The 23901-nt window shown below is 39.3% G+C and overlaps 1 protein-coding gene across 5 annotated transcripts in view; it reads left to right on the top strand.

Annotated features, from left to right (window-relative positions):
• The window catches only part of LOC142415435 (contactin-6-like), a 92410-nt gene that overhangs the window by 50853 nt on the left and 17656 nt on the right, over window positions 1–23901 (top strand). For all 5 annotated transcript variants that reach the window (XM_075513767.1, XM_075513771.1, XM_075513768.1 and 2 more), the window contains 6 exons: window positions 9753–9880; window positions 17795–17970; window positions 18310–18427; window positions 19292–19450; window positions 19542–19691; window positions 23368–23438. In XM_075513767.1, coding sequence (XP_075369882.1) covers window positions 9753–9880; window positions 17795–17970; window positions 18310–18427; window positions 19292–19450; window positions 19542–19691; window positions 23368–23438 — 802 coding nt within the window. The remainder of the gene's footprint in view (window positions 1–9752; window positions 9881–17794; window positions 17971–18309; window positions 18428–19291; window positions 19451–19541; window positions 19692–23367; window positions 23439–23901) is intronic.

The following is a 23901-nucleotide window of genomic DNA, read 5'->3' as shown; positions in this document are numbered from 1 at the left end:
CATTCCTTGCTAACAAATAAATTGACAGAAATCAAAGGCATGGATTTACCTGCCTGCTTTCAGTGCTTGGCCTGAATTTATGTATTAAGACATGAAAACTCCTACAAAACCTGAGAATGCTGTATAGAATTGCTTTGTTCTTCATCTTTCAGGCCATGCTACTGCTACATATTCGGTGCTAACCAGACAAAACCCATCATTACACCTTTCCCAAGGGAATGTTGAGAGCTGCAAGGAGTATTCTATGTTTTAGCTAAAAATACCTTATGCTCAGATTACAATGGTCTCGGTTTCTGTATGAAAGGTAGCAGAGACGAGGGTATTGTAAAAGACTAGTAGAGGCAGCTATAATATATTTCTTGAATATTTATTTGCTAACAGCAGTAGTATTTTTCTGGTTTCAGTGTTGGTTGTAGGCATAAGTGTACAAGCATTTGTCCATGTTTCGTTCTGAATAATGTCATTGAATCTAGGAGGAACATAAAACATGGCAGTACTCACTGAAGAGTGAGTACACATGAGCAGAAATGTCTGATCATCCAGCAAAACTAATGATATTGGCATAAGAAAAGTTTTACAACCAAAGGGATGCCAGAAAATGCCTCAGACTTACCTGAAGTACCTTCAGTCTTTCCTTCTTTGTGTTCTCCACATTTCTAGTTATTCCTGTCTTCTCCCCAAGCTGAGAGCGAAGGCAGGGGAGTGGAAAACATATGAGTGAAAGATGAGGAGGGAGATATAAGGGGAAAGAGCACAGATGAGGGGAAGAAAAAGACAATATTTTATTTTTCTTCTTAATCTTATTTTGCTTTGTTTTTCCCCTTTCTTCTTTCTCTGTTATCTTTCCATTTGAAGTCAATCCACTGCAGAGTAATGAGAAGGCAGAAGGGGACCCCCATTGCTTCTTGACCCAATGAAATGCTGGCAGGCAGCAGACAGAGGATATCAGTGCCGTGGAAGACATAGGAAAAGGGCTTTTCCTTTCTTTTCTCTCTCCTTAGAGAGTTTCATAATGGAACAAGCCAATAAACCTAATTTCATCATGTATTACTGACTACTTAATGCAATAGTGTTTAGCACATCAGATAGCGTGAGCATCAAGTAAGCAAATGAACCATATGTTCTCACACATAAGAAAGAATGACAACCTGTGTGATGCTGGATTTATTACAATTTCCCTTCTGTATGACATCTCTCTAATACAATTTTAAGTTGTTCCTACTCAACTCCTGGGAACCGTCTTAAGGTGAGCTTTTCTGAGGGGCTGTCCTACATGCTGAGATGTCCCAAGCAATCTGTCACTCCTTCATGTCATATGGAGTTGCAATAAACTAAACCCCAGTGAATGTCAGTGTTGTGCCCTCTCTCCCTTTCAGTTCATGTTCTATCCCTGCTTCATGCACATACTCTGATTGATGTTCAGGTTTTGATCCAAAGCCAGCTAATCTCATTGGAGTTTTTCCATTGACTTCAGCAGGCTTTGAATCAAGGTTCCTAATTAGGAGTTTGCACAAAAAATAATGAGAGAATGCAACCTTCTGTGCTTCTCTTCCAGTCCAAGTTGTACTGCCATGCACATCATTACCATTGCACTATTCTGGCACTATTCTATTGCCGTAGCATACAAAAATAGTAGTATTGGATGAAAAACATGCTGCACAAACACCAAAGAAAAGATAGTTCCTGATCCCAAAAGTTTTCAACCTAAGAGTAACATTAGAGGTAACAGATCAGGATATGTTGGGGAGGTGATGTATAAAGGAGCAATAAGATACTGATTAACATGACAGGCACACGGACTCTTGCCAGTCATGCTGTAGGCATGATGAACAGAGAGTCTTCTAGGGAGGAGTTTCTGGGATCATTTTGATTGTGAAGGGTTATGCGAGTGAAAGCATAGAAACAGCACCTTGAGAATGTGGTTTAGCCGTGGGATTTTATGACAAAGAAATACTGCTATTTCATTACTTCTTTTCTATGAGAACTAAAAATCTTTTCAAATTTCCAGTGAAAGGAGGAGTCCGCTTAAAGGGCACACACAAGTAGTAAAATACTACTCACAGAACAAAAGGACATAAAATTTCTATGCTTTGTATTGTTTTGAGCGAGGATGTGGGTCTAAGGCTTCAGTGAACCACATGCAGTCCCTACCATTATCACTCAAATTAAACATAAATTCTATAGCCTAGTGAGGATTGCCCCAGGTTTTCCTTCAAGCCAACAGGTAGTCCAACCAACTCCTCAGTGGAAGAAAATAGGGATTTTGGTCCTTTGTTTTTTTCTGTCCTAGAAATTATTTACTTGAGTTAGGAATTTTGAACTATTCACTCCAAAATCCCTTTCCTGATTTGATTGTTAAAAATTAATCAGTCCAATATTATAACATACCTACTGCAAAAGCATCTCCAATACTGTATGTGTGTGTGCACATGAACATGCTCTCCAGGGTTTCTGAAAGCAAGCCAGTACCACACTGTGTACCTGGTGTCAGTTCCTTGTTGTATATACAGAATACTTTAAAGTTAACAGCAGTTTTTATTATACTTTTATTTTTTAAATACGTTGTGACAAGTAGATAGGGAAGAAGATTCCTGTAAGTGAATTAAACTCCCACGCAGAGGGTAATTCAGGGCCTTATGTACTGTTTAAATTCTACTTAAGTCCCATATTAAGGGCTTTGTTTTACATCTGGAGTGAATTTGGTTGTATGAATGGCTGTGTCTGAACTCCTAATAATGTCTGAATCATGAAAATCATGATTAATGGTAGGATTAGATTGAATAGTAGTAGTGTGGGCATACCATCCTGTGCTGAAAGAACTTTTCTCTGATGTACCAGAGTCGTAAAGATTTCATAAAAACAGCAGAACTTGTTGGCAAACAGAAAAAATGGCAACCTTTTTCTTTGGCAATTCAGTTCATTTTCTACCTGGATTCTCACCACAGGATTTTGCAAAGTCTGGTTCCTGATCCTTTCCTTCTCAGTGTACTATTTGATCACTATATATTTTTCTGCTATGAATGTTCAGACTAATCAATGTATGGCTACAAAAATATGATGTTTCATTACATCCTGTGCACAAGGTAGACTAATAACCAAGAAATCTTTCTTTTTGCCTGGACATGCTAAGGTATGGCTCTTGTCTCAGTCCAGAATTATAGCACATCTCTCCTCCCATGGCATCCACTGTTTAGATGCATATTTGAAATAGGACAAAGACAGACACAGGGAAGCGAAGAGCCATAAATGGGCCATATCTTGTAAATATGACATGGGACCAAGTTCTCTATGTGGGAGAAGACCAAAAATGTGCCTGTTTGTTTCGTGCAGCAGACTGGGGATGAACAGGCTCACAAGCACCTTAAAACTATCACAAGGATTTAGAAAGCTGAACGGATTAAAACATGGCGAGCAACACTTTGGGGGGTTGCTTGTTTGTTTTGTTTCATCCCTAAACTAGTCGTTTGGTTGGCACGTCTTTCTTTCCCATGCACATAGAGGTGCTGTTGCCCAGCATTCCCCGGCTGCAAGTTTTGAGACGTGTTACTACAGTAGATTTAGACACAAGTCTACAGACATGGTGGTTTTGTCACTTTTTTCTTTGGTCATCACGTAAGAACATCTGCCTCACATTTAATACTTGAGTATGTTAAAGACAGGGCAAAACAACTTGTGCTATTTTATGTTAAAGGGAGTACTATCTCCTGAAAATGCTGTATTTTGTCTGGAAGCTTTATGATGGAGTATAACTCAGTTCAGATGTCTGTATATATTTACATAAAATAAATATTTGTGGTCCCAAATTGCAGAGATTCTATGTATAAAATAACGTTTCTTTTTAGGAACAGAGGGGAATTTTAGGAAATAGCAAGGAACAGTGTTATAGTGTCACCTTCTATCATTGCTAATAGTATTCTTTTCTGAAATATTTTAATAAGACTATTCAGCTAGATTGTATAATTTTGTTTTGATCCAAATAGTTAACACAGAGTTTAATGGGGTTTATTTTATTTCCAGTTAATTGTCAGTCAACTCTGAAGCTCATTTATATCAGCATGCAGACAAGGAAAATCTTTTTTAAGCATAGTTTATTAAATGGCAATGCTATTAGCATACAAATTACGCTCAGAATAGGATAAACAGGTACAAAGATCATTAACATATAATACAGACAGTCAGAACTCAGATGGGACTCAGTGGGACCTTTTCAAAAATACCAGAGCTGTCATCAGCAGGTACAATTCATTCACACAGTCAAACTTTACTCACAGTTACATCTGCATAAATCGCTAGTACTTCTGAGTCACTTGAGAGCTGTGCTCATGTTTCTGCCCCTCCCTTACTTCCCCTTGTACTTTTTAATTTGGCCTCTCTCATGCTTCTCAATCTTGTAAAATTAGAAAAGTCAGTTATTGTCTCAATGTCTGCTAGCATATCTGAAGAAATTTATAAACAACATATCTTTACATAGCCTATGAAAGTAAGAGTGTTTTTGCTCTTGAGCAGTAAAGTGAGACTGAGAAGACATGGTTTCAAATAGGATTTCTCAGATAATAAAAATTACTTTGCCTCTGATTTCATCAGATCCAGCATACTCCCTTTTTATCTGCACAGTGCTATGATGATGACTTCAATAACCTTATGAGGTGTCAGACACTTGATGTTAGAGGCAGACAGGAGAAGAGTGAATCTTTACATTAAGTATCAGGGTTACTTTATTTTCAAAGGAATAATTTCATGCCCTTGAAGAGATAGCTACCCTACTAGCAGTGCTGAAATCTGCAGAAGTAGGCTTGATTCACCCCCAGTTTTATATCATTGCAGCTCATCCGATTTTGGTGGGGATTTCAAAGACATTTGCTGTATTGAATTAATGCAATTCACATCCATAAATTAAAATCACACCTCTCTCTAAAACAGATTGGCTGAACAATACAGCAGTGCACAAAAATTACCTCTGCTGCACTTTAAAATCCAATGAGTTGACACCTCTTTTCTCATATTTTATTTTTCTGTCAGCCTTGTTAAATACATATTATTCTTTCATGCTCTTAAGATCAAAGCAAATAGCCATCAACAATCTTTTGTTCACATGAGACAACACTTTCGGAGATGGTTTGTTTGGCCTGGTTAATTAAAAGCTGTACCTAGCATCCCTGCTTGATTTCTCAAGTTCTTTACTTAAAAGGTATGTGTGACAATTTTAATGAGCTCTTACTTCTTCCCAGTCTCATGTCTTCTGCAGAAACACTGCAAACTCTTCTTTTTGAACATTACGCAGTTTTGACTCCAGCAGATCTGGGGTGCGCCGTTTGTTTTCCCTTTCTGTCTATAATGCGTATCTTGTACACTAATGGAGTCACTCAGAGAGGACAAGGACGTGGATCAATCCAATGGAATGAGTAGATTAAAAACAAACTAAAGGACATTGCTTACACTATGCTTAAATAAACTGGGGAAAAACTTCTCACAAACTGCTGTGGGACTAAAGGCGTGCAGATGCTCAAAGGGCTTTGGATTCATTCCTGAAGAGAGATTTCATCCTATTTAGAAAAGCGCTACCTCTAGATCCAGACCCTGGGTTACAGGTCACTCCGTGCTAGGAAGGGACCGTGGTACCTGCTGCTGCATCCTTACCCTGCCCTCGCCCTCTGCCATGGGCATCCTGCAGATGGCAAATTGGCTAGCTATGTCTCTGAACTGGGCTTTAAGAGCTGTCTTATGTTCCTATGATCCACATGAAGTGAACTGCATCCAAGATCTCCACCTTTTTGCAGAGTAAGTTCCCAGGCTTGTTACATATGGAATGATATTTCTGGGTATTTCTAATTATCCCTTGTATGCAGGAACTTTGTATGGATTTATATAACTGGATTTTCATTTCTTCTTTTCCTTGTAGCAATTTTGCTTAATTAAGCTATTTACACAGAGGTAGCACCTGTGTAATTCAGGCAGGAACGCAGGCATCAGCACAAGTCTGATAAGTGTTTAAGCATTTTGTAAGTCAGAGATGCGAGTTTAAAGTTGGGCTTACGCTTAAGCAATCTCCTGCTGCAACAGGGCTTTATGAACAGCTGTGTCCCGAGTAGCTCATTTCATTCTTCCTTTTCCTCCTTCTTTCGCAGGGATGCATTTATCAGATCTGCTTCAGATCTTTTGCTTTTTGTCCCTCGACAGGCACTCATTTACTTATTGAGAGAAGTCCAGTTTTCCTGGCAGACAAAATATTCTACTTGCATTATATTGGACAAGTTAAACTTTTCTGTCTTGTCGCAGTACTTGGAATTACCTTGTCTTCTGATGCAAATGCTAAGAATTATTATCTATAGCCTTCACACAGTCTAAAATGTTGTGAAAAGTAGCGGTTTTCAGCAAGCCTTTCAGCAGGTGAGACATGCGTTTCACAGCTTCTTTTTAAATTGTTTGTTAGAGCTTGATCTGAAGCTCATTAAAAGAAATATTCCCATTGCCTTCAGAATCACAGTTCCATTATTTGAAAGACAAATGGAAAAGGGTAAAGTGCAGCCCCTCTGAACCCACCCACGGTGTAAAATCGTGGCTCTGAGGAAGTTTATGGCAACTTTGCTGTTCACGGCAACTGGGTCAGTATTTCACATTGCTTTTTTTTCTTGCATTTGAAATGCATCATCTTGATTTTCTGCTGTTCTCTGCATCATCTTGATTTTCTGCTGTTCTCTGCTTTCTCATCCCTGTCCTGACGCAGATCTCAGTACAGCTGGAAATCACTCACTTTTTTTTTTTCTTTAATTCCCTTCCCCACTAACTAATTATGCTGGAGTCCTTTGTGCTTTTACATAAATTCTGCCTGAGTACCTTATTTACTGCTAGCTCCCTAATTGTCTTTAGGTAGCATGACCTCTGTTTCAAACAACTCTGAAGCTTTTATTAGCTCATGGTTTCTCTTTCTAAGCCCTGTTTTGATCCATTCAAAAAGCCATTCCATCCTCAGCCTGCCCAGTTGCTGAAATGTTGTTTCAGAACAGTATTTCTTCAGATCCAATGTTACCTTGTCAGCTCTTGAGTGGGTACAAACCCCTCTTAGTGGATAAACCAGGAAGCTGGGAGTTATTGTAGTCTCAATTCCTAATGAAGAATACAGGGAAAAATATCTGAGCTAGGCGTGACTAAACTTCAGTGAAAAAGCTCTAGCCAGAAATCCATAGAGAGCCTGTGCATTCAAAGATTCTCCCCTTTACTATTCTGTATTTTTACAGATTTTTTCCTGTGTATTTACCCACATTGGAAGATTTTGGGGACTGCGATTGTCTTTTTTTTTGCCTCATGCCCACTTCTGGATTCCAATTTGTACCTAGAGCTTTTAGGTGCAACTGCAGTAAAAATAACAGGGTATCAATATTTGACGGTGAGAAAGACACTATGGTGACTTGTTATAACTTATTATTCAGGTATACAATTTATGAACATTTGCTGATTCACACTTGAATATCTTTCAATACTGTTTGATGAAGCCACCATGTTAGCTAACCAGTCAATTGAATCAACTTTTTTATCACCAGCAGTTTCTAATGAGGGTGTTTTCTTGTGGCTGGTGCAAACTGATGTGAAGAAATGCATCGTTAATGCAAAGACTATTACAGAGGCAGAAGTGAAATACTTGCAAATGTTCCTTCATATTTAAACCTACCTTTGAAATACTGTCGTCAGGTGTGTCCCCATACTGAGAGGGAGAGGCACCCGTAGTCTCTCGTTTTGATGCACAGTGTCGTGATGCCAGCAGAAAGGCTCCGTTCTTCCTTGCTTATTCGTCCTTCCTTATCTGAAAATGTCATTTAGTTGATACATATTGAAGAACATACTTTGTTGCTTCTTATTTTGCTCCTCTCCAGTTTAATATGGATATATGATGGATTATTAAACCCAAACTTATTTTCGCATTGTACTACAAATTGCATGCAAAAAACTGCTGCAGTACCTGGCGATTATTGCCAAGGTAACAAAGATTTTCCACTCAATCCTAAATCCCTTCCCCTCTCAGTTCCACACCCCAGTGAGAGAGTGCCCAGCACCGTGGGGACATCTCAGCTTTTCTCATTCCTAAACAGATCCCTGCTCAAGAGCAGATCTTTCAGCAGGGTAAGGTCAGACAAGAGAGGGAGACATGAAACCGGGGGGATGTAAGCGGGAAGACCGCCAGAAATCCAAGTCTAGCGCTTCTCTTCATCAGCTGAGAGGCTGGGAGCGTGTAACGGGAAGCAGAACAAGGTCTAATGTGTGTTACCCATATAGCTACAACAGTATAAATACCAGAGTGGAATGTAGCAAGACTCTATGATGGTTTTTGTGTGTTTAATTGCTATAATATTACTGCCAGCTTCAACTTCTGCTCTTGTTATTGTTCATTTCCTTTAATAATTCATTACATCATCCAATCTTATGTTGTTAGTAATAAATATTAAATACCCAGGCTGTGATGCATGAATTAGATATTTTCTTTTTATAAAAGAATTCTTGTATTAGATTTAAATGTCAATTAAAAGAGGAATATAAAAAAATAATGCAGTGCTTCTGTGAACGCTGGACTGAATGAAGCCTGGTTTCCTGTGGATTTGTGACTTACAGCTGGATTTTGTCAGGTGTAAGATAGTGTGGCATTCAAGTGCAGCTCTTCCCCACTTGGGTGCAGATTCTCGGATGCTTACTAAGGAGTGTGCTCATGCAGTGGTCTTACTGGCAAGAGGGGCTGTACATAGACACCCTGACCCCATTTTCATGAAACTTCCAGGAACTTCATGTCTTTCAGTCCATTGCCTTCTTCTAAACGCAGAAAAAAATTGATCAAGAGTTTCAACATCTACCAGATGCAATAGGTGGTTTGAAGAACTGACACAAAATTAACAAAACATTACAGGATAATATTATTTTCTGTCCAAGAGTTCATCACTTACCTAACTCAGTTTTCGTTTTGAAATTCTCTACCTTTGATAGGTATGTGTTCTGTATATGTGTGAAGAAAATCCAAAAACCCTGAAGTGCTGTCTTTGTATGTGAAAACAAAAAGGTGCCAGGCATGCAGCGAAAGCTTACCTAAGGAAAACATATGCCAAACTCTGTACTGACTTACATCCTAAAGTATCTCATTGACATGAAGAAGCATATGAACAAGCTTAGAAATTAATTTCACCTATAAAACCCAGCAGTGGTCCTGAAATTACTATTAAATGCAATTTACCCAATTCTCTGCAAACTGGTGTAAACAACATAGTCACTAATAAGGTGATTTGAGGGCCCTATGAGACAGCGATGTATTTGATTTGGCTCCTTGGCTTGTGAGACGGCATTTCAGCATCTCAGCTCGTCTGCTAATATCTTTTAATAATCCTGACAAAATTGCACTGGCAGCTGGGCTCAGACACAACATTAGTATGGCATAGGAGCATTGGGATGTGAAAAAAAAAGCCCCCCATGGTAAAATATAGCACAGTTAGGTAACAAGTTAGGTCTTCCTTCTTTCTCTTGAGACTCCAAATTTTGCTGCAAGAAAGCCAGCTAGATAAGTTAATGGTCAACTCCAGTATGTCAATATAACATTCCTAATATAGAAATCAATAATAAGCAGAAGTGAAAATTGTTTGATACATATTCAGCTTGCTGTAGAAGAAAAAAAGTATAATGGAAGCATTTAAATATTAAAAGTAACATTGCATTTCTATTACAGTCCCTGTAACAGAAGTCTTTTTTCTTCTTTTTTGTTTGTTTATTGTTTTCCCCAGGGTCATCTTCCTAGAGGATGGCAGTCTCAGGCTCTACAACATCACCAAATCAGACGCCGGGGTGTACACTTGTATAGCAACAAATCAGTTCGGAGTTGCCAGAAATTCAGGGAACCTGATTGTGAAAGGTACTTTAGTATCTTCTTTTGTGGTTTATGAATATTAGAAAGTATGTGCTTTTTTTCATTGGGATGCCCATGTCTGTGCCAATCAGTGCTAGTATTGACAGGTTTTTACTTGCAGCTTAAAGCTGAAACTGAGCTCTCCACTGCCTGCAGCAAAGAAAACCTCATGACTGCCCCACTCCGATGATCAATTTGTTTATCAGGGAGCTCTCCCAAGATTTCCACAGAAACAGGTAGTAACTTTAATAATGATATTTGCAGTGTAGTACCATTTAGACATCGCAGGTATGGGCTGTGCTGTTACAGGCATTGGGCAGCCAGTTTGAAACGACACCGAGGCGGTGTGGAGGTTCGGTGTGCCCTGTGACTTTATTCAGCTCATTTACAATTTATATCACATCTGAGACTCCAGAAGAGACTTTAAAACCGGGGTGCCAAAAAGAAATAAGATGTTATGAAGTAAGCTGAAAATCAGGTGGGCTTATTTTCTTCAGCATGGGGCAGATATACGTTGCATATGTTGCATTCCTGCAGATCCTGGAGCCACCCACTCCTTCTCTGCATCCCAGCTGCTGTGCCCGACTTGGTAAATAACTCCAAAACAAGTCAGAGCCAAGCAAAAACTCTTCTTTGGCCCTTCACAGGACTTTTCATTCTGAATATTAAAATGACCATCTTCCACAGCCCTCCCCCAGTCTAACTGCTGCATTAATAATAAAACAAAGGATCCGTTAGGGTATCTTCTGTGCTTTCAAACTAATTTATTTTCCTGGATATTAATACTAAGACACCTCATTTCACATGACACTCCTTTGTCTGAAAGCATTTGATTTTTTTGCTTATGTTTTCTTACATTAGATTTTGGTTTAATTAAACCATTTCAACCATTAACTACAGGTTAATGTAATTAAACAGATCTTTTTCTGAAGGGAGAATGAGGAACTTCCTCCTCTCACATTACCATTATTTTATTCTCCATTATGTATATGAGATTAAAATTTTAATTCTCTCCTTAAAAATAAAGTGGCTTGCCTCTTTGAGAGTCATCACTATGAACTTGTCCCATCAGGATCATTATAAGAAGCCAAACCCTGTGGCCACAAAGAGGAAATGACTGATGGGATCTGATGAGATGTGCCATAGTGCAACTACCTAGTTATGCGTGATATTTCCCAAACTTTGCATGGATGTCAGCAAGGACTGGCCTGACTGCATAACACTTCCAGCTCCAATGCAACTCATGCTTTCTTCTTCTATTTTTCCCTTTTTTCCCCTTGTTTTTGATTAAGGCACTAAGTGCAGGGAATTGTCTACCAGTCACATTTTGTAGCACTTGCATATAAACCAGAAATAACCTTTAGGACTGGAAAGCCAGGTTTCCTTCTTCTGTCCTTTCCCCCCCTCTGTCTTCACTGCGTGCCCTCACTAGGGGAGGACTGAGTTTTCCCCGGGCTGCTGCTTTCTTTGCTCGCAAGTCTTCTCTGGCTGGAGTGGACCTGTACAACGTTATGGCTGAGAGAAGTGGGAGATGCAGTGTTCACAACCCTTGCCTGGGAAGGACTTGACCCCAGGTCTCCTGTACTCTGGATGAGCACTGTAACCATGAGACTCCAACCATTAGCGCAAAAGATGGACAGCCCCTGGGTCGCTGTTGCTTTGAGCAGCGTGCTGCTTGCCCAGCAATGTGTGTACTCACAGAGAAGGACCTTTTGTGCAAGATCCCACTTGGGTGACAGTTCTTGCTGTCAGCCAAAGCTGCAGCAGGCACAGCCAGTGTTTGGGCACGTGGCTCTGCTTAGTTTCTCCTGTTGGTCTAGGCAATTTATTGAGCAGTCTGTGTTGCTTTTGGATGGGGGTCTACGTCCTCCCACTGAAAACACTGGCAACTTCAACACCTACTTCAGCTTTTCAGACCACTTTGGTGAGGCCAGGAGTTTTATTTGTAGATGTTGTGATGCTTTAGCTGGAGGTGTATAAATAACTTCCCTAACAGCCATCCTGTGATTATCAGTTTAAACATCCAGAAAATCATATTATGGCCTAGGAGATGCATCATATCAAATGGTCACATCTGCTGTAATTCTCCTTCCCTCCAAAGCTGCAGCTTTGTCTGCGCTGGGGCTGAGCTTCTCATGTAACCGCACACCCTGGCTCTGGTCCCAGTCCAGTGATGCTCTGCAGGGGGGTGTCTTCCCTGCAGTATTTTTCCCCTTCTTTGAAACACAGTTAAATACATTGTGGAATACATTAAAGTACATTATGTCCAAAGCAGTCCTTTGCTTCAAGTTTTTGCTGTGCTGATGGATGGCCTAGCTCCATCAGTAAAAAGAATTTGTACAAACGTATAGCTCAGGTGGACTAGCCCAGAGCTGGAGGACATGAAAAGAGGTATTGTTTGTATAGATATTCCTGTGAGCAGCATATGAAATGACTATGCTCTGATCTTTGATCACTGACAGAAAAAAAAAAAAAAAGAAAAACTGAGGCAAACTTAGTATGCTGTTTTTCTCTTTGCTCCAGCACGATCTTTTCAATACAGATGTTTTCTTATAAATGTATTCGTATTTGTTGATTTTAAATGAGGAGAACAAGTTAAAAAGTCGAACTTCTGAGATTATAGTAAGCATATTAATCAGTTTTGCAAAGCAGCTAACAATAATAATGTCTGTAGTTACAAGAAGAGCACATTATTAAATGTAATTTGTAACTCTCTCTTTTTTCTTAATATTCTTGTTTTCAATGACTTAGAATGGTTACTGTAGCCTGCAGGCATGACCTCCTCCCTGACCTGCTGCAGCTGGCAAAAATCTTCTTCATACTCCTATTATGAAAGAGCAATTAGCATTGATGCAGTGCAACGTGTAATCTGAGACGATGTTACAGCACAGCTAGCAATGAATAAACCAAGAAGTTTAGGGTTTAGGCAGCTCTGACTTCATTAAAGTTATATACCATTTCACATATCACATACATACATCCTAATGGAGCAATATGGGAAAAACACATTAAAACATGAAAAAAATACTTTGTTTGGCATTTATGAAGTTTATTAAAACACTGAGTAACAACATGGTATAAAAATGATCTTGTTTGCAGGGAACATTTGTTTTTGTTTCCCCTCTGGAGAAGTTTTGGCTGTTCAATTATAGGCCTCATTGCTTCAGCATTATTTTCAACTGAAATGTCAGAACTTGGAAAAGCATATCTAATGTGCAAATTAAGTTTATTGCTGCTCATTGAGTTGTTTATTCTTTGTGTGAGAAGTCTTTATTATACCTTCAGGACTCACAACATCTTATCTATTTTCTCCTCTGGAATGGGATTTGCCATATAACGCATGTCTGCAGTTGCTACGCAAGATAGATAGATAATGTAGAACCAAGAACTTTTAAGAAGCTTTTAAAAGTATTGGAGGTGGAAGTCTTAAAGTGTCCTGGTTTCGGCCGGGATAGAGTTAATTTTCTTTCTAGTCACTGGTATAGTGCTGTGTTTTGGATATAGGATGAGAATAATGTTGGTAACACAGGGATGTTTCAGTTGTTGCTGAGCAGTGCTTACACCAGTCAAGGACTTTTCAGCTTCCCATGCTCTGCCGGGTGCACAAGAAGCTGGGAGGGGGCACAGCCAAGCTGGCCCAAGGGCTATTCCATACCATAGGGCGTCATGCTCAGTATAGAAACTGGGGGGAGCTGGCTGGGGAGCAGTGATTACTGCTCAGGGACTGGCTGGGCATCGGTTGGCAGGTGGTGAGGGATTGCATCACCTGTTTTTTTCCTTGGGTTTTGTTCCTCTCTTTCTCTCTAATTGTTTTCCTTTTCACTACAATTTTTAAAACTATTATAGTTATTATTTTATTTTATTTTATTTAAATTATTAAACTATTCTTATCTCAACCCATGAGTTTTCTTACTTTGCTCTTCAGATTCTCTCCCCCATCCCACGGGGGGCGGGGGGTGTGAGCGAGCGGCTGGGTGGGGCTTGGCTGCCGACTGGGGCTAAACCACGACATAAAGATGACCCCATAACAGAAGCAGAAAATATCACACAAGTGAACCGCTCTGCATCAGTGGTATCACTGGATATGAGCAGGCTAGAACAAGAGATACAAAAGGATGGTAATACCATAATAAAATGGATTTTTTTGCTAACACTACTAAAAAAAACACACCTCACACACAAACCCAGTATAATTCACGAAAGGACAGTTTTCAATATTTATTTGGTGGAGGCAAATATGTTCATGCCAATAAGAAAGTAGACTTCTAATAATACTAACAGCATATAGCTGTTGGGCTTTGTTGTGTTATAACCTTTATGTTCTCATGTTCCAAAATACCGGTTCACTAGACGGTTCCATAGAATGCATTTTTTTTCAAAATATTTATCTTTTCCCTAAGGAGGCATTCCATAGGTTTTAACAGATAAATCATCTCTGGAATTTTTTTCATTCTAATAACATTCTATAACAGGATTGCAGATGTATTATTTTTTATCTCTTTGAATGTGTGATCAAATAATGGCACAAGAAATTACTTGACAGACCTAATGAGGCAACCATAATATTATTGGAACCTTCTGAGGAAAACAAGTTTCAAAAAAATCCCAGCCAGTTGCATTACAACCAGCTGAAGCTAATGGCCCCTTCCTGTACAATAGACAACTGGCTTTGATGGAGGCTTAAAAATTTTACAAAAAACAGGACATAGTTTTCTATTTGTATTCTACGGGTTTTAGAATGTAACTATTGAATCTGATTACAAATTCTATGCAATCCTGTTTGTATCATCCTTGCTTAGTCTTATCTCAACTTTTCCATAGAAATAAATTGATTTTATTGATAGTATTTTACTTATTTATAGAATGCTGTAATTGTACACAGTGCATTGTAGAAGAGTCAAAATGCACCGATCCTGGTGACCAACCATCCAACACAGACAAGCAGGAGTTACAATATGAGGTGGCATTAAGTCTTGTGGCAGTAGTGGTGATGTGGGTCTTGTGAAGGGTAGATATTTTAAAGAGAAATTTGAAGGACAGGGAGTACTTGACACATGGAAAATTCAGTAGTGGTGCAAAGTTTTATTAATGCTGAATGAACGAAAGCAGAAAAGGTGAATTTAATCCCTGGTGTAAGTAAGTGCCTTGATTTGGAGTTCGGGTAGAATATCCAGTTCAAAGGATATCTTTGGGCTGTCATCAAAGCAGTGCAAAACAGATACATTCAAGTCAGCTTGGATAGATAGTCAGGTACATCCAAGCAAGACACATAAAATACCAGCAGCGGTTTACACCTGGCAGCAAGGAGCTCATCTTAGGCTTTGGGGACTATCCGAGAGGCCTGGGAAGCTGTACCCTGTTTACTCATATCCAGATATTGAGCTTACCAATGGAAGGCTCAGGGAACATGCTGTTGCCCATCTAATTGACTGACATTGTAAACGAGCCTTGTTAGGGCCAGACCTCTCCATTCCCAGGGGCAGTTACACTGTACAGGAGACAGGAGCTGTGGAGGTGACCCTTGCAGCCATTTCAGAGGAGCCAGTTCCCACCTCCTGGTTCTCCCAGCTCCACCGCACAGGTCAGACCCAGGGGCTAAAGGAGGTGAGGGACAGCCCAGGCTGACTTGCGAGACCCTTCAACACCCTCTTGTAAACCAGGCATAACCTTTTGCTTCATTTATGAGAGAATATGTGTGGAGACATCTCTCCTGCACAGCTAAAGACAGAGCAGACAAAACCCAAGTGGAGTCTGGAAGAAAGCATACCATAAATGTTCAGAGCAATGTAGAATTTCTACTTTGAGGTTGGTCGTGGTATTCAGAAGAAGACTTTGCTTCTTTGATGCCATTGGCTTTAAAAGCTCAGTGTAGAGATGTACACGGTTTATAGGTTTAAGGAAGGAGAGAGTCTTACAGGATGGCTTTGAAGGAAGAGATGACAAGTTTGGAGGACCATATCAGGCCAGCAGATCATGCCTCTCCACCTGCTAGTGGCAAAAAGAACTTCCAGCTCTCATGAAAGTAACTTTCCAATTTTTAACGTATACCAGGGTATTATTTCTTCTTTCTTCTTTTAACATATACACCATTATTGCAAGTAATAGAATTTCTCTCCTCAAAGTGTTATTCATGCAGTTCTATTTCAGCTGTGAGAATAAGAAGTACAGCAGAAAAAGCAAGGAAAGAAAACTTTGGGGAGGTTCTCTGTAGTTCCCAGATACTTTTCAATGTTATTCTATAAAACTTACCTGTACTTCACAATGGAATTACTTCATTTGAGATTTATGGAGCCAAGTTCTTTGCCAACGCATGCTGAAATCAGTGGAGTTGTGCCAACAAAGAATATGGCCCTTGAATCATCTGGAATTTATTGCATCTGACACACTGTTTCCAGGGAGAGGAAGAGATTTCTCTAACCTAATGATCAAGTATCTTCAAGACAGTCATCTGAGGCCTTCACATTTGTGCAGTCCTTGACTTCAGACAAACTAATGGAGCTGCCACAATGATAGTTTTATGTGGTTGTGCAGAGCAATCAGAGTATGCAGAGAAATCTGAGAAAGCGGGTTCCAAGTCTGAGCTCTAACTCATGATGAGAACCTGACGCTCTCTTAATGATAGCAGAAAAAAACACCTAATTTGTCTATAATAATAAAAATCAGACAAGTTCTTTCTTTGTTTTTCCTTGTAAAACATTACCTGATGCCTGCAACAGGTATATCACTGAAACGAGTGAGATCCAGTTTTATTTTAAAAGGTTAGCAGAAAACGCAATATTCTACCTCGTTTCTAGTTGACGTCTGCCATAATAGTCACTCACCCAGTGCAGCTCAGATGCTGGGAGGAAGCCCTTCAAGTTTCAGCCCATATTGCCTATCTGTACCCACATATTAATCAGTTACTGCAATGATGGTGACAGTCTGAACAAAAATGTGTTTGAAGGTAAGGGGTTGGATGCCCTATCATTCATCAACCCTTTGGAACCAAGGCCTTGGTAAAACCAAAATCCAGAATTTTCAAGTACATTTCTAACACATAGGGTTAAGCCAGAATAAATTCTGAACTAATACAGATCGTGTAAATTTTCTTCTCCTCCTCTCACATTATTTTCAGAACATATTAATATTGTTGAATAGATTCTGCTCTCATTTTATTCCTGTGCCTCTAAATTCTCACCATTTTATAACACTTTCATGCACAAAAGCTTTATTCAAGGGAATTGCTTACAACAAAGTGGTTGTTCTCTCTAATCTATCTGCCAGTCATACCAACAAAAGTGAAGCCATATAAACCTATTTCTTTCCCCTTCAGCAAGCTCTACCTCTCTTAATGAAAACTGCAAGTTTGTTTCTTGGTGTAAGGGGTTAAAAAAGATTACATAAATAGTTTTTCTGTCTGTGAAGATATCTTCTTTGAAGCTCTAATGTAAGCAACACTGTGCAGTAAACTACCACTAACATTAATATAGATTAAGGATCTCAATGGATAAAGTAAGCGGAGATGAACAGCAATTTTGCTTTTGCTGCAGTTTCCTATAAGAAGAGATTTTCAAGTTTGAAGAACCGTGGGCATATTTTTAACAGCCTTAATAATGAATTCGGCACTTTGTGAGCTGAAATCATATCTATTGACTATGGGCTTTACAAAGTAACATATGACTAATGTAGCATGTTGCCTCTGACACCTGCTCACTCTCAGAGGCACAAAGTGTGCTCGTTGTATTGATACTGCAAAAGTAATAGGCTACACACGGGCAAGAGTGTTCTGAAACCATCGCCGTATTAGAGATAATTTTCTTTATTATGGAAAATTTGGGCCAATTTTAAATCATTTCACAAATGGTACAAAACTCATTCAAGATCTACTATTTTTATAAGCATGTTAATAAAAAGGACTTTTTTTTTTTTTTGTCTCCACAGAAAGGACTGTAATTACTATTCCACCTTCTAATATGGATGTAACAGTTGGAGAAAGCATAGTCCTTCCATGCCAGGTGTCTCATGACCCCTCTGTTCAGGTGGTGTTCACATGGTCATTCAATGGCAATACAATTAATTTTAATAGAGGAATACATCATTTCGAAAGAATTGGAAGAGTAAGTTTTTTAAACTCCTTAGTGCTTAATGAAACAATTTACCACAGTCTTTAGACGACACAAATATTTATCATAATTCTTCCGTCGCTATTTATATGCATGGCAAATCACTGTTTCTTTACAAGAGCTGCAGTCATTTATTTTTCTTTCTTAAATTTCATAAAAGCACTTGAGTTATTGTGAAGCCATAATAAAAAAATTCACATGAAAGAAACTGATGATAGCTATGAATATTTTAATTTAAAAGGTGAATTTTTTATTAATATTGAGCAATTTATAAAAATGTCCAGTATGGAAAGCATGTTGTGAGTGATTAGTTTACTTTCTTTATATCTCCAGGAATCTGTTGGGGATTTGATGATAAGAAATATTCAGCTACATCATTCTGGGAAATATATGTGCATGGTACAAACAACTTTAGGCAGTCAATCTGCAACAGTAGATATAATTGTAAGAGGTATGTCTGTTAAATGTAGACACATATATCTTCTGGAGGAATTAGAAATTCTTAATATCTGCTGTTGTTTAAATGGTTCCTAGGATATCAGTTCAACATTTCAATAGCGAAATGTTATATACCTTGTACCCTTGGCCCCAAAATTGGATTGAGATTCTGGCCAGCATGATCCTAGTGTGCAGCTAAGCCACGGAGATCTGTGCAATTCTGTCACGGCCTCTTTGGAAGGTAAACTGGCCACGCAGGTCAATATGGCAGGCCATAGGGAAGTCCTCTACTTTCAGCAGACTGCTGTCACCTGCTCCTTGCTGGGCATCTCTGGGTCACTGTGCAGGCTGGAAAAAAAGCAAGAGACATGGTTCCTTTCCACTATTTGGAGATAATATGAAAGATTATTTTCTGTGGTCAACTAACTAATCTTTTTACTGCCAGCAGCAAGAGAAATGCTGTTATGGGAGCAAATTCTGTCAACCCTAGCAGAAATCAGAAATCTGTATAGTGCACCGTCTTGCATTCTTTCTAAACCTCAATTTTTATTAAATTCAATAGGAATTCTGAAAATGTTGGATGGTTCAGCAAAAGACACTGTGGTTAACTTTCTTGCCAGACAAAAAAAATAATTCCCTTGTTTGCAGTTTTCATATTAGAAACATAAAGACATTCATTTTCCTGACTCAAACCCCCTCATTAATTAGAAAAATGTAACACAGGCATGAAGTCATCATTTAGAGATTGTGCTGCTTTTATGAAACTGCAGCTTCATGAATAATTCCACTGACTTGAGAAAGTAAGAGTTGTCCAACCCAACCCAGCAATGAATCTTCTCTTCCTAATACCTTCATCTTAAAATGCTAATCATATTAGGCCCCCCAGGTCCACCAGAAGATGTTAAAGTTGAACATATTTCTAGCACTACTGCTATGTTATCCTGGAAGCCTGGAATAGATAATAATAGTCCAGTCCAGATCTACAGTGTTCAGACGAGGACTCCTTTCTCAGTTGGATGGCAGGCAGTTGCAACAGGTGAGCAATTTGAGAGTTGCCTTGTATTTTTTGCATATACCATTAATTACTCCAAAAATAAATTGTCATGACATGTTTATTTTACCTTTAGTTCCTGAAGTTGTTAACGGTAGGACTCACAAGGCAACAGTGGTTGACTTAAGCCCTTGGGTTGAGTATGAGTTTCGTGTGGTTGCCAGCAATAGTGTTGGAACTGGGGAGCCAAGCAGACCATCAGCTCTACTGAAAACTAAAGCAGCAGGTAAGTCCCTAGTTTCTGTCATTTTTTTCCACACAGACACGTTGCCAGCTCCCGGGTGTGAGAATTTCACTGCAGCAGAGCCACTCACTCCTGCAGGGTTACTTACGTATCTGTCTGGCATTTTAGTCTGTGGCTGCTCTGGCTTCATGACAGCAGACCCGCACTACCAATGCAAGGGATGCTTGGACATGATTGAGGTACTGCATGCTTTGCTCTCTGGTTTGGAGATCACTTGGACCAGCAATAAAGGCTGGAGCTGGCCCATGCTTCCTCCCTTTGACATGTCCCGAAATATATCTAATCCCCATGCCTGAACACAAGCTTTCATTTAAGCAATTGGGGAGCAACATTTGTTTTCTTCCAATTATAACCACGTTTATACCCTGCTCAGGGACTTGCATAGAAAATTATAAAGCCAGGTCTCTGGCATATCCTAGCACAAGCATGCAATGCCTTTGCTGCAGAGGGTGTTTGATATCTGAGCATCAGTAGGGACAGGATATTGCCTTTAACTGGAGCAAATAAATTACAGCATCCAAAGCCCAGTGAAACTAATAGCTTCCACTGACTCCAGGGTGGGATCCTTACTATCTGTCTGTCTAACCTTTACACATTTATCTTCTGGGACTTGGAACCTCATAGGAAAAAGAAGACTCATTCTTGGATGACCAACACTGTCAGTCCTTTGACCTACTCAGTTTGGTACAATTTATTTGAAGCCCAAACCTTTGGTTTGTTTTATGTTTCTCCCAGCCCCCTGCTTATCAACTGTCTCTCACCTATAAAATCAGTATTTATACGACGGAAAGCAGTAAAATGGAAGCAGCTTTTACAATCCACTTTCTCTTCTCTGTTTATCTCATTTGCCAAGCTCTGAAGTTTGGCAAGCTGCATTTCAAGACAGAACTCAAAATACAGTTTTGTACATTATACAACAGAAAATACATATATCCTTAGAAAGGGGGATCCATTTGTTTCTCAGAATACCTACAATATTTGTCCCAAGGCTGAATTACTTCAAAATGTATTAAATCAGTTGATTTAAATTTAGCAAGTTTCTTTTCCTATTGTTGAAGAAAAAATTTATACTGAGTACTGATGCCAGAAAAAAACTATTTGGTCATTAGAACACAGATTTTGATAGATTTTTTCAGCTTTCCAGGTGCAGAGAGACATCAAATGAGTCTTATCAGCAGTCAGGACTGCCTGGCCAGTGTGGTAGTAAAACAGATCGCAGGCTGCTCCCAAGCAAAGGGAAAAGCCTGAGAGCCTCCAGCCTGGAAAGATAACACTGATCCTGCCTGGGCTTAGGTGTCTGGGGGATGCATGCCCGGGTGGTACATGACCCCTTCCTCCAGCAGGAGAACCACAGGAAACTTTCACATGCAAGGAGTAAGGAGCAACGTGAAAAGGGAAGGCTAAAGAAAAGCTGGAGACAGGAAGAGGCCAGATTTTCTAAATTTCCCAGCAGAGTATCACAGATATATGTTCTCCATTACATGATTGATCATGAAGTCAAAATTACTGTTGAGAAGGTCTTTCTTGTTGTTGCTACCATGGGGCTTTGTAAAGTGCGATATTCAAAACCACCTATACAGTCAGTAAAAGCTTTCATCTTTTAAAGCTTTTTTTTATTAGAGGGATTCACAAAGCTAGGGCTGGAAAGAGAAAGAAACAATAAAATTAATATTATTTATCATGGCAATAGCAGGAGGAACATTATTTCCTTACAGTGTAGCCCCATCTGAAGCTTAACAAAATGAATAAGAAGACTCAGTTCAGGTTTACTTGCTTAACCTCTTCACTGCTGTAAATCATTCTGTCTCAAAACATTGCTGTGCAGTGGGAGAAGTAACAGATTATCTTTAAATTTTTTATCAGAATAGGAAACTGAAAACAGTATGACAGTGTGGACAGCAAAAGACTAGCCATGAAAGGGTGAATTTGAACTTCACTGTCATAATAGCTATTTTGCCAGCTGAAATCTGAGCATTAGTAGATTCGTGGATGCAAATGAGCCACTGTTCATTTCATTAAAATGGAGCTGAGAATTAATTGAGCCTCTGTTGGTGCACTCAGCTGTAAATTTTCATCTGTTTCTCAACTATGACCCAGTTGAGGCTCTGCTGAGGAGTAGTACAAATTTTTTCCCCATGCAAATGTAGTAAGTACTGAACACATTTAACACATGAACTAATTGAGCATCAACTGGTTCATGAAACAGTGAAACACTAGGCTTGAAAGTCTCCTTTGTCATTTTTTCCTTTAATGAAGTTATTTTCAGTCTTAGATTATTTGCCTCTGATGTGCACAAAGACATTGATTGTGAGTGACAAAACTGAATACCTATGCTGAACTCTCAAAAAAAGCCTGTCTGTTTGCACTTGCACTCACTTTTTTGACTGCACAACAAAATTATCATGAAATTTCAACATTTCTAGAGAGGATGAAATCAGATAAAGATTTATACGTGGACTTGAATCTAGAAGTGATAGTGGATTCACAGAAATTTCTGCGAACTTAAACGCTATTGCCTTTATTGCCTCTGCTAGAGCTGGGCTAATGCTGGGTGGAAGTCACGGGGAAGGGCAGGCGGACATGGCAAAACTTGCCAAAGTCTCTGAAAAAGCTTCTGAGATGTAACTGTCCTTCCTATTTCTGACCCTGTCCTCAGCTCTGTCTCAACACATCCAATTTTCAGACAGTGAGAGCTGAATGAAGAGAACGACAAAACAATCTTGAAATTTCTAAAAATAGTACCAAGGGTTTGGAGATGGCAAACAGTACACATGCCCTCTTATAAGGAGTTTCTGTCTCAGTCATTTCCAGAGTTGTCCTCTTTTTATACTTCTCTAGCAGGTGAAAAGGAACATGATACCATCCTTGCAAGTAGATCTATAGCGAACTGTACAATAAGAACAAGGCTGGTCTGTCTAAATTCCATTCATTACATCACAAACCAGTTCCCCAAAACTGTCAATATTTATAGCCTAATGGGGTGGGCATGTTTACAGAAATACAGAGCAAGAGGCAAGAAATGCTGATATTTTCCTTGCCTCTCCACCAAGAGCCGTCTGAGTGATGAGAAGCCCCTTCAGCCTGGAACACCAGCACATTGCTTGACCTTGACCCTGTACCTATAGTGCCATACACCTGCAGCAATGCTGGGGAAATCAAGCTCTAGTCAATGACCTTTTGGACACTTCCAGTGTTGGGAGAAGGAGAAAAGCAAATTAAGAGTTTTGAATTTCCTAAGAAAAGCATGCAGCCAATTAAAAAAAATTAATATATTGCTCCAACATGTTTACTGAACAAATGCATAATTAGTAAATCAGTAGTGTTGCAGCTACAGTCTGAATGGAACATCATTTTGCCAATTAGTTGATGAGGCATAATAATGTCAGATACTTGATGCTACTAGCTTCTTTAATTAATTTTTTGAACCAGGGTACTCATGTATCAAATACATCTGTGGCTTCAGCCTTATAAACTTGAAAATGTGTAAACATAATCTCAGTTCATTTAAAATGTACTGCTATATAATATAGTCCCTGTTCTACGTGTTGAAAGGCAGCATAGCTGCATGTGAGCTAGGAAAAGCTCTAATCATCCAGTTGACAAGACCCCTGGCAGTAGCAGTGGGTAGTTGCAAGCAACAACATCTTTTCTTCTCCAGTTCCTGTCGTGGCACCAACGAATGTCAGCGGAGGAGGAGGGAGCCGTTCTGAGCTGGTCATCACATGGGAGGTAATTGTTAGCTCAATTAACCTAAGCTGTCTAATGGGGAAGAGTCCATGGGTGAAATCACAGCCCTGCTGAAACCCAAAGGCTTTTGGTCATTGGCTTTGGCTGAGCCTGAATTTCATCCTGCATCTGGAGAGCAAACAGCCTGTAAGATATATAGCAAGTTTTCTGTGTTATAGCAAACAATTTATAAAAATAAACAGTTTAAGAGGCATGTTATAAAGATGTTTAGAAGTCTGTATAACCCTCTTATCTCCATTGTACAGGAGGTGCTTAACACACTAATCTGCTTGGCCATTTTCTGCATTAATATTTTTCATACTTTTGTTTACATGTTTTTCATTCTGGAACACTGTGCTGACAAGACATATCCTATTATGCGTTAAAGGAGATGAGCCCTTTAATTCTCTAGCACTCCAGTGAGAGGAGAGAATATACATTTTCAGAACAGTTAATACCATACTCA

The sequence above is a fragment of the Mycteria americana genome, chromosome 11 (genome assembly GCF_035582795.1).
Source record: "Mycteria americana isolate JAX WOST 10 ecotype Jacksonville Zoo and Gardens chromosome 11, USCA_MyAme_1.0, whole genome shotgun sequence".
In the NCBI taxonomy this organism is placed as follows: domain Eukaryota; kingdom Metazoa; phylum Chordata; class Aves; order Ciconiiformes; family Ciconiidae; genus Mycteria; species Mycteria americana.
The sequence above is the reverse complement of the archived record's forward strand: the minus strand, read 5'-3'. Positions and strand labels throughout refer to the sequence as shown.